Consider the following 11,300-nt stretch of genomic DNA (forward strand, 5'->3'; position numbering starts at 1 on the left):
CAGGGGGAAGCCTGCTTCTCCCTCTCCTACTCCCCCTGCTTGTGTTCCCTCTCTTGCTGTCTCTCTCTCTGTCAATAAATAAATAAAGGTGGAAAGTTAGACAGAGGCTAGACTTCTGGGAAAAATATACAGCAGGGTAAGGAGAATAGACTGTAGTCTATGAGCAGTGTAAACCTGGTGAAAATTTGGATAGAGCGTGAATTATGTGAATTATTATGCATAGCACTCTTGTTATGGTTATCTTTTACCTCTCGGTAAAAAAAAAAATCTGGCATTGCTATGTTGAATCGAAAGGTATCAAAATAGGGGGCGCCTGGGTGTCTCAGCCGTTAAGCGTCTGCCTTCAGCTCAGGTCATGATCCCAGGGTCCTGGGATCGAGCCCCACATTGGGCTCCCTGCTCAACGGGAAGCCTGCGTCTCCCTCTTCCACTCCCCCTGCTTGTGTTCCTGCTCTCGCTAACTCTCTCTGTCAAATAAATAAATAAAATCTTAAAAAAAAAACGGTATCAAAATGGGAATGAGTTATGAGATGAAAGATTCTCTATTGAAAAACTTCATAGAACACCATTTTGAATAATTAAGAGATAGAGGAGGAATGTGCGGTGATCGGCAGGAAAAGAGACAGATATAAAGGGAATTGCTAAGCAGCTCCCTTTCTCAGGACTACATTTGGAAGATGAGAGAATGTGAAGCAATACCCACTTTCTTTATGATACTAATCTCCTTTTTTAAAAATCTCTTCTCTTTAGGGAATTTGGTCCTCATATTAAATTTTATAAATATGGAAAATGTGGCTAATGAGTAACGGAGTACTACACTTGCTTATTCGTTTCGCTACTTAATTCCGAAAATCATTTCCTTTGGAATTTAAAGGCATATGATAAATAACACATCTATGCTACACCCAAATTTGGAACAAAACTGAAAATAAAGGAATCAAACTAATGGAGAACCAATTGACACGTCTATTACAAATAAATATAATAATGAAAGAGGTGGTATTTACCCCTGTGTACTGATTGTTTAAAATAAGCTTTCATTTTACTTGCGTCTAAGATCTGTCATCAAGTGGTGTTACTGACACTCCCCAAATTAAACTTACCCAAAAGTGCAGGCTCACCTGTGAGATCCGACCCTGTCCCCCTAGTCTCACCTGAAGACACGAGCCTAAGAAAACATCTCACACACACATACAAACAGCTGTTTGAGACTTTTTACCTTGTACTCGTAAATGAAGTTCACCTTCATTAGAGGAAAAAAGTGTTCATATGCTAATAGAAGGAGGGAGGAGTACCAAGAACTTCTGGGGGAAAAGTATGTTTTTGAGAGGAAGAATAGATACCATTTGATCCCCTAGTTTTAGCATTTTTAATCCTCACTCCATTCCATTGTTCCTACTACATTGGTCAATAAATTCATTTTTCTTTTTTGCTTAATCCATCTTATAAGCTGTCACTTATAACTGAAAGATCTTGACTAATACAGGGAGCTGAAGCCATCATTATATTTTTAAGGCTGGGGAAAGTGATCAGCCTTTGGCTTCAGTGGGCTCTGTACCATTACCTGTTGCTGCCACTAGATGTCAGCCTCACTCTTCTATCTTACTCTGACCAGTTCTTGAACCAGAAGGGTCCCCACAGCTCAGCTTTCTCCATCCCCTTTCCAGCTAATACACAGCTCAGTTCTGCTGGCAAAGGGCCTTTGTCCTCTTACATCATCTTCCTTCCCCCGGGGCCCCTGGTCAGTAGGGTCCATCAGGGTGGATCTCTTTGGAGCTGGGGACATCGTTCCAGGTCTTTCTGTTTTCTCCAAGAGTCTCCTAAAATATAGACCTTCTCTTGCTAATTTTGATCATCTTGTGTAACTTAACAGTATTTTACTTTTTCATCTTTCCATCTCTATTTTCAAAAATAATAAAAGGCAGACCAAAGAAATGGAACAGTAGAACAGTAACTCCACCAAAATAAAAATTAAGGAATTGACCTTATTGCCCTCAGGCAGGAGAGTCGAAGTGAGATTAAGTTTGGTAAGAGAAGCAAGATGTGGACACAGTTATGTATTTCTTTCTAGCCTGGCCATCTACTCTGGACATGCTACATTTAGGTAGTACCCATCGTAAAGTATGTAGGTATAACCTGAATTCATGGAAATTTTTGCTTAGCTGATAAATCTTTTTATAGATTTATGGGCACCACTAGGATTGGTGGATCCCTGGCATTGATACCGTGGTAGTAGCAGCTGAGAAACACGCAGAGTGCATTTATCCTCTGCACTTCGCCCCTGCAGGGGGCTCTGCAAAGGAGCCCTTGTTCACTCAGACAACAGTGATTTCAACTTAAAGGAGATTCTGAGTCATACGGGCAACAAAGTAGAGGAGAATGTGTTAAATATTTCACAGTGTCCTCTTCTTAATGAGGTTAAGTTCAATCTAAAATGATGACAAAGTTGTTTAAGTTCCAGTGAGGTATGCTTTATTTCTTTTTAAATTCACTGATGCAAACCAGATGATTTCTTCCCAATGCTGGATGAATTCTGTTGTTACTCTACCTTGTGACTAATGATGTGGACTCTTAAAAGTATTCATTCATTCATTTGGTAATTATTTGTGGAGTAGTTCTTACTCTGCAAATACTATATTAGGTGCTAGTAGAAGCAAACGAACAAGGCAGGCAAGATCCTGTTCTTGTGGAACCTGCCTCCCAGTGGTGAGAGATGAATAATATGCAAATAAAGAAACAGGCAATAACAGGTAACAATGAATGCTGTGATGAAAATGAATCAAACAAGGTCATATAATAACAAGTGAGGCATATAATAAGAGTTCAGTAAGTAGACACTAAATGGATGTTTGAGACCATAAACTCCTAGACGCAGACTCTAACTGAAGTCACCAGGAGGACAGTTTGTAATAGGAAATAATAAGAAGAGAGACACATGGAGAAAAGACCATCTGAAGAAGAAAAAAATAGATGAAAGAATTTTGTAATCCAATCTCACATAGAATTCAGTGGAAAACATGTAGCCTAATCACAGAGGACATGGGCTGGAGCCTGACTGATTTACAAGTTGACTCTTTTAAAACAAAAGCTGCCATTTTATATAATCCTGGAATTGGAGAAAGTGGAATCCCTCAATAGGCTTGATGTGCCGACGGCCATCACACTAGCTCTTCTCTCTGCACCATTGAGTCCTGGCTTTTCCAGAATGGCTCCTTGTCATCATTCAGGTGTCTGTCCTCATCATTCAGGCTCTGGGAAGCCTTCTCTAATAACTCAATGCAATTTGTTCTGTATTTCCATATTACTCTTTATTCCATTACCATGATACAATTTCTTTTAAATACTTGTCAAAATATGAAATCATCTTACTACTTTTTTATTATTTTCCTTTTTCTACTCTACAAGAAAGGAAGTTCCAAGGAAGTAGAATTTTTGTCTACCTTATTTCTCTCTGTGTCTCCAGTGAGGATGACACTGACCAGAATAGCAAAGGGAAATGGTAAGGTTGATTATGACTTGTGTTTCACTGTTATTAAGTAATGTTGTGTTAATATGTCAGGGTCTAGAGAACCTAAGGGATTATATACTGTAAAGGAAATATTAAAGAAGCTAATCTGTATCATCTGGAGAAAAAGGACTTTGACTAGACCCTCCGGAGCTACCTTTGCATATCTGAAGGGATAGACTTGGAAAGAGAGAGCAGACCCATTCGATTGGTCTCCACTGTGGAGAACTAAAAAGCCATACGGAAATGGAGTTCTGTTCAATATGATGAAGAACTCCTGAGGAGACCAAACAGACCAAAAAATCAATGATCTTCCTTGGTAACCTGACTTTATATTGGACATCATAACCTTATAGGAAATTAGAGTAAATCCTTGTTCTCAGTGTTAAAGAAAACACTAACATCTCTTTAGATGTTGTTTAATGTTTGTAAAATAATAAGTAAACTATGGCAAATTAAGTTTGGAAAAAACTGACTTAAAGTATTAGAGAACATTTAATGGAGCCTTTAATAAAATGAAGTGCACTGTGGATCCTCCCAAAAGAAACAGTGTTCCCTTCAGCACTGAGCAAAGAAGACATTACTTTGTTGTTATTTTTAATTGATGCTTAGAAAAACAGAAATGAAATGATGAGCTCAAATGAATAAATAAACCAGTAGCACATGGCAAAAAAAAAAAAATAGACATGATTTTACCAATAGGAGCTGGAAGCTGTGTGTGTATGTGTAAAATCTAAATCCGGATAGTGTGAGGTCACGTTGGAGCAAAATGAACCAACAGGAAATGGTTGTTACCCTTTATTTACATCATCTTGTCCCATAATTGAAATTATTTGGCCTCAGCAATTCAAAGAAAATTAAAGAGAATCAAATCATAGGATCCCTGGATGTGCTAACTCCTTGTTCCCATGAAAAGCAAGGAACAAGGTCCTGCCAGACACAAGATCAAAATGCAAATATCCAGATCTCTAGGTCATTGTGTCCCAGTACACAAAAAGGCATGAATATAGTGAGGGCTACATTGAAAAAGAAGAGGAAGAAGAAGAAGGGGGGGTGGAGAGAAGAAAGAGGAGGTGAGGGAAAAGGAAAGGAAAAAGAAGAAAAAGAGCTAGAATGTGAAGGAGCCACACAGGGAAGGGAGAGGAGGACAAACGAAAAACAAGAGCTAGTCCACCCAAATCTAGGCCATTGATTTTAAAATCATCACAAGAAGGCCTTGGTGTTGGATGGAATGTGTGATGGATGCCAAGAAGGAAGGAACCCAGAGGGTTGGGAATGGGCTGATACAGCAATTAGGAGGAAAATGCAGAATTAAATAGTAGAGTTGCAACTTCTTCTCACCCACCTCCAATCCTCAGCCTTATTTATCAGTTGTACATATTAGTGTTTCAAGGAAGGGTTTTTAACTTGAAAACCTGAAGCACCAATCTTGGTCAATCTCACTAGATGTGGGAAAAGTAGAAAGCACAATGTAGAGAAGGGACTGTCACAGCATTGCACCTTAGATAGATGAGAGTGGAGGGATGGGGAAGGAACCATTGTCCTCTGACTCCAGATCACCCTCTCTCCCCACTGGGACCCTCCTTCTTTCCAGATGATCCTCACACATGAAAAGGTGACACATTCTGATCCAGTACTCAGCTCCTTCTGCCTGCTCATTTAAAACATAAGCTGTCCTTCCTGACTGCCCTGATTTGACCAGTTTTACTCCTATTATTCCAATTTCCAACGTGTCTCCAAATCTATCTCTTAGATTTAGATTTAACAGCAATACACCCGAGAGATTAAAAAGCATTGGCTTTTAAACTTAAACTAGCCATTTCTCTAAGTCCCTGTTGCCTCAGCTATATAACAAAACAAATAACCACACCAATCTCAGAAGATTATTTTAAATCTTAAATGAGATAATACACACCAAATGTAGCAGAGTTCCAGCACATAGTAAGTGCATAAAAACGGTTAATTTTCTTATTGTACCTTTCCTTTCTTACAGCCATTATTCTATACCTGGATTACTGCCCAGCATGGTGCTGGCTTCTTTATTTCCCTCTAGCTAACTGACCCAGAACCTCTTTATTCAGGTCCTGCACCAATTTAATTCTACCACCCAAATCTCTAACTTTCTGATGGGTCATCTTTCCCTTCTCTGTGGCACCTTAAATCCATTGGGGAAGAAATCCCTAATACTCTCAAATTTTTCTCTCATTTCATTTTTATGTTTTTCCACATTAGTTCTACCCTGCCTTCCCTAGAATGGAACCATGGTCATAATCTGACAAGGCCTCAAATTTTCCCTCCTTGCAGGAAGGTTAGGAGGAATAAAGACACTGCCCCCAGCCTAAATGGATGACTTTTTGTCTTCTCAAGCTTCACCTTTCACCTCCAAGGCTCCTCCCTCTATAATTCATGGCTCATTGTGCAACTTAAAAATTTCTATGTAACAGCTGCCCAAACCTAAGCAACCCACCCATGCCTGATCATTTGACCTCACTTTTCCTCACGTTTTTAAATCCAAAGAACTTTATTTCCACCAATCTTTTATCTGCCTTATATTTGGATACACCCTGAGGATTACTATCTCAGCCCCACCCCTGAGAAATTAATCTGGCATTTTGCCTACTAGCCATAGCCTCTATAAACAATTGTTCATATTCCCCAAACCTACTACTACTATTAAGTCTACATGTATTCTGAACTTTGACTTCTAAACTCTTAACTACTCACACCTTGCATAGTCTATCAGAACTTTCTTGAACACTTGACTCTCTTCTGAGCCTATGGCCAGCCTTCTGGCTCCCCTCTAGTCTCTGATGTACACACTCCCTATCCAGAAAGTCACCTTTTTTTCATTTCTTATTCAATGTCATAATATATTTAGGGAAAAATATTCAGCATGGTACTGACTGAACCTGCAAAAAATCTAGTGATAATTTTGTCTAGTGGCCATTAATTTTCATATCCACAGCTGACTATCTGACAGTCTTCCACTGATGTCTGTACCAAGCCTCTCCATCCTTCTCCAGCTTCCAGACCAACCCAATTTTTCTACTGCAAAAGGCAACCCCAGAACTTAACAGCCAGAGTCAACCTTACAATGTTGACTGTGCAACTTTAAGGATACAGGTTAAGCTCTGGATGTTTTAATTTCCTCATCTGTAACATAGATATAATATTTACCTCCCAGAGTGGCTTTGAGTATTGAATGAGATTGTATGTATATATAATGTGTGTGTGTATATATATATATATATGATAATGTGATCTTTAGGACAAGTTACAGTTTTCTGTAATGCTGTAATTAGCCACCCTCCACCATGTATCTTAAATTCCTTCTTTCCTTTGGCTGTAAGACAGGTTCAGTCTATCCTAGACCTTGCTGAAGGCTTAGCTTCTTTCATTCCCCTCCTCTCCTTGACTATTAAATATCTGAAAAAATTATAATGCTATTCTCTACTTCATCCTAATCTCCCTTTGAACCCATTCTCATTCCTCTTTGCTAAATGCATTTTCAAACTGCAACAAAGACACCTCTTCTTGAAACATAATGGCTTTTTCTCAGTATTCATTGTCTTCAAACTATCATAGCAACAATAAAACACAATGAACCCTATTATGGCATTTGCTTCTCTTCTTTTCCATTACTGAACTCAAAATAGTCTCCCCCATGAATTAGTATCATGATCTTGTGAAGATTACTTAAATCCTCTGAGTCTCAACTTACTCACTGGTAAAATTAGGGTAATAAAAATTCCTTCCTCAATGAGTTGTCCTGAAGATCACATTCCATATTCTAGCTACCATGTATGAAGCTCGAATTATGATCTTGGTACTCTGATACACACACACATACGTGTGTGTATATATATATATACATATATATGTATGTATGTATGTATATATATATATATATATATCTGCATTCAATACTCAAAGCCATTTTGGGAGGTAAATATTATTTCTATGTTACAGATGAGGAAATCAAAACACCCAGAGCTTAATCTGTATACTTAAAGTCATACAATCAACAATTATTAAAAGCAAGACTTCCAAATAAGACCTTCTGGACGCAATGCCCCTATTAACTACTACATTATATTCCTTCCCAAACAGATGTAAAAGTCAAAATTTTAGGGAACCATGCAATGTCATTTATTATTAGCTTATTATCTTTGCAGATTCTCTGTTTCAGAATGTACTGAAATAAACCCATCAAGCAAAAGACTGGTGGAAGAGTCCACTGCCTTCCTTCAGGTTTTCATGCATATGCCCTCTAGTCCAACAGACAAAAAGCAGCTAATTGGACAATTGTGTTTGGGCAATCCAGTTTACAATCTAATGTCAGCAACCCATAGCAGAGACTTTTGACTGATCATTAATAATAATTACAATCACAATAACAATGACATGCACTGCATTTTAGAACAGACTTTCATGTAGGTGATGCCAGTTCTGTAAATTCTATTGTGGTTAGCAGTAGGTCCCACTTGACAAGGCATGAAACTAAGGCTCTGGGATGGTCTCTGTATTTTTTGACAACTATTTTTCCAGTTCTCTCCCTTCTGGTCTTCAAGGGACAAGATAAGATCACACTGTAACCTCTCTGGTTGAGCCAGGTCACTTGATGCTGAGAGAATGTGACAGTAGTGTCACTTCTGAGGGGAACATAAAATGGCTGAAAATGGAAATTCTCAAGAACACATCTTCACTTCACCTTTACAATGAACGATATTCCCAAACTACTCAGCCCACTTGGGATCCATTGAAGGCAATATGGCACCATCTGCTGACAACTGTATGTGGATAGCTCGAGTAAAAAACAAACATATATTAAGTCACAGAAATCTTTAGGTTATATGTTAGCACAGCATAAACAGGTCTCTCTGACTGATACAGGCTCATGGCCCATAAATGACTTACCCAAGGTCACACAGCTAGAAAGTGTCAATGCCTTCTCCAAGTCTCATAAACGCTAAGGTCACTGTTCCTCCCACCAGGTCCCAGCTTGCTTCCTATGTCAATTGCTTCAAAAAGAAACAGTATTTCCCCAGGAGGCAGAATATAAACCTAAGTGTGATCTATCCAATCTGAATCTAATATTCTTTATTTGGTGAAAAAAAAGTTTGATATTTTTACTTATTTCATAACTAGGCCAAGCAGTCGGTAGTTAATCTCTTCTACTACTTGAAGTTGAGAATTCTAAATAACAGTCCCCACCTCTGGTGCAAGCAGGAAAATACTTCTCACCTCAAATAATCAATTTCTCGGTCAGATAATAAGTAGCAATTAAGTGACGAGAACCGCAACACCACCCAGGGTGTGACATTGTGCCTTGAGAACCTCTCAGAGCCAACACTGACTCTCGATGACCTCACAGGAAAGGTGGAGAAACCAAGGACTGGCATATAAACCTAACCCCTTTCCTAGGGTATGGCTGATGTAGCTGGTGTGACAGCCCCGAGAGCCTCTACATCACAGCTGTCTCCACCATGAAGATCATCGGGGGGCTCCTTCTGCTCTGCACAATGACTCATTTCTTCAGCAACTCGGGTGAGTTAAGGGCAGAGAGTGGCCTGTGTAGCCAGTAAGCTTGCCTTCCCAAATAACCCCTTCTCAGGATTGGAGGAAAATGTCTGGGCATGTGGATTTAAAGTGTACTGGCTTATAATACAAATAGCCCTGGCCTGGAAAAGGAGACTCTTACGTACCAACAGGTGTTGGGGGAAGGTGGTTGGGTCCAGTGTTTTCCCTTTCAAGGATTTTTATTTTCATCCATGGAGCCATAGGAAAAAAAAGAACTAATTTCTTCATAAGTCTACCATTCCAAAAGGACACTGGAAGTGGCTGGTGTTATTAGATACTATTCCTCAGTGCAAGGACACAGAAAAACTTGGATGCCTCTCCAAATCAATCCAGGGGGACTGAAATAAAACACAATTCTCCAAAGCCCAGGAGTCAACAATTAGACTTTTATATGGTGAAAATTATTTAAATAAATTAAGAGTCTAACACCTTAAGAACATTCCATTACATTTCTTTGTATCAGTTCAGAGGGGAGAATATCAAAGATGGTGGAACTGCAAGCTCTTAGGAGGGGTGACTGCAATACTTTCTTTTGCTATCTGATTTTGAATCATTATCAAAGACATGATAAACTCCAGAAAATGCCCCATGTCAATAAAGGGAGGAAACCAGTTAATTCTCCTACCTGAATAAAGGGCTTACCTTATTGGCCATTTGGCTTCTTCAGCAAACAGCTGGAGTTTTATATAAGAACAGAGTGTGTGCTAAGATTCGTCACCAGAGCAAATACAGAGTCTCAGTCCATAGGCCCAAATTAACATTAATTCATGAGACTTTAAGACTTTGCTTTATTTTTAACATTTCCATCTGTAACTCTCTTTCAGAAGCTGCTAGTCTGCCTTTAACAACAGTGAGTATATTGAATTACATTTTAATTTCAATTCCTATTGACTGTCATTTAGTCAACAAAAGGTTTTGAAATATATATGTAGAATTAATTCAGCATGCTTGGGGAGGGGGCAAAGGAGGAGGCGGGCACAGATAAAAAATCTCCTCTTCTTTCCAGAAGGCAGTTGAAGAAATATGACGTATAAGCCTGAATTTCACCCATCTATAAATAGGTGTAACGGTAGAACCTACCCTATTCAGTTGTTATGAATATTAAACAACAAAAAAAATCATGTATAATTTAAGCTTAAAGGCTAGCATGGAAATGCTCAGGAATTATTAACAGTGTATGCTAGTAGTAACAGAGGTGGGGACAGCGGTACTAGTATTTGTCATGGTGATAATATTATTAATAGAAGCAGCATCAGAATATCTGACCTGGGACTCCTAGGATGGTATTTTGCTTCCTGCCCAACAGAGGCCAGCATAGCTTAGGGCATTCTCTTGTGTCCATAGCAGGTGGACTGCAGCATTTATAAGAAGTACCCAGTGGTGGCCATTCCCTGCCCCATCACATACCTGCCCGTTTGTGGTTCTGACTACATCACCTATGGCAATGAATGCCACCTATGCATTGAGAACTTGTGAGTACCTCGTGGGAAGAAAAAAGAAGTCACAGCCAGTGTCCTCCACTGCAAACCTCTCCTCTATGAGCTTGTTTCACTCTCCATAAGCTGCGCTGATTCCCACCCAGAAGCAGCTGGTAGAGAGAGAAAACCATCTGTCTCACAGTCAGGCGAGGTTTGGGCCACCTGCTCTGCCAGCTTAAACTAGTTCCATCCATCACCCAACTGCCAATTCCTGTCTCAATTGAGGGAATCCAGTAAGACTAGGAGCCCAGAGGTTCTATAGAGGCAAGGGGGCTAAGGGGATCATCTGGGGGTGACCTCCAACCCCCAAAGTTCAGCTTTTGGCTATTTTAGGTAGTGGAGTTCTACACAGTATCTTGTTAGAAGAAAAGATCTTGACCCCCATAATAAAAAATCATTGAAAACCACTATCCTACATGATTTCTAAGAGAAGTGAGGCCATACTGCTTGATTCTTAGACAAACTGTGGATAGAGCGCCTTTATCCTTCTCAAATTCCTAGGGGCTCTAAATAACTGTAGCCTTATGGGGGAAGAGGAGAAGGCTACCACAAAAATTGTTTTCTCTTATCTAAAAGAGGGAGATGCAAGCTGTCAGTGCTTAGACCTGGGCATGTTTTGCTTACGTATTTTTGTTTGGCCTGTGAACTATTTCTGAAGGCAATATAACTAGGTACTTGTCACTTCTTTAATGCAGAACAGGCACCTTAGCATTTCTTACCTTACACTAAGTCCACTT

At 39.4% G+C, this 11,300-nt stretch overlaps 2 protein-coding genes across 3 annotated transcripts in view; one reads left to right on the top strand and one right to left on the bottom strand.

Annotated features, from left to right (window-relative positions):
- Positions 1-11,300, bottom strand: part of LOC115937134 (sperm-associated acrosin inhibitor-like) — a 107,006-nt gene that overhangs the window by 46,016 nt on the left and 49,690 nt on the right. The gene's annotated exons all lie outside the window — the stretch shown is intronic.
- Positions 8,785-10,608, top strand: SPINK7 (serine peptidase inhibitor Kazal type 7). Its single transcript, XM_006752519.2, is given in 2 exon segments — positions 8,785-9,052; positions 10,392-10,608. Coding segments are annotated over 2 exon segments (231 nt in total). The 5' UTR covers positions 8,785-8,991; the 3' UTR covers positions 10,562-10,608.

Source organism: Leptonychotes weddellii, chromosome 7, assembly GCF_054177405.1.
Source record: "Leptonychotes weddellii isolate Sample4059 chromosome 7, ASM5417740v2, whole genome shotgun sequence".
Lineage (NCBI taxonomy): Eukaryota > Metazoa > Chordata > Mammalia > Carnivora > Phocidae > Leptonychotes > Leptonychotes weddellii.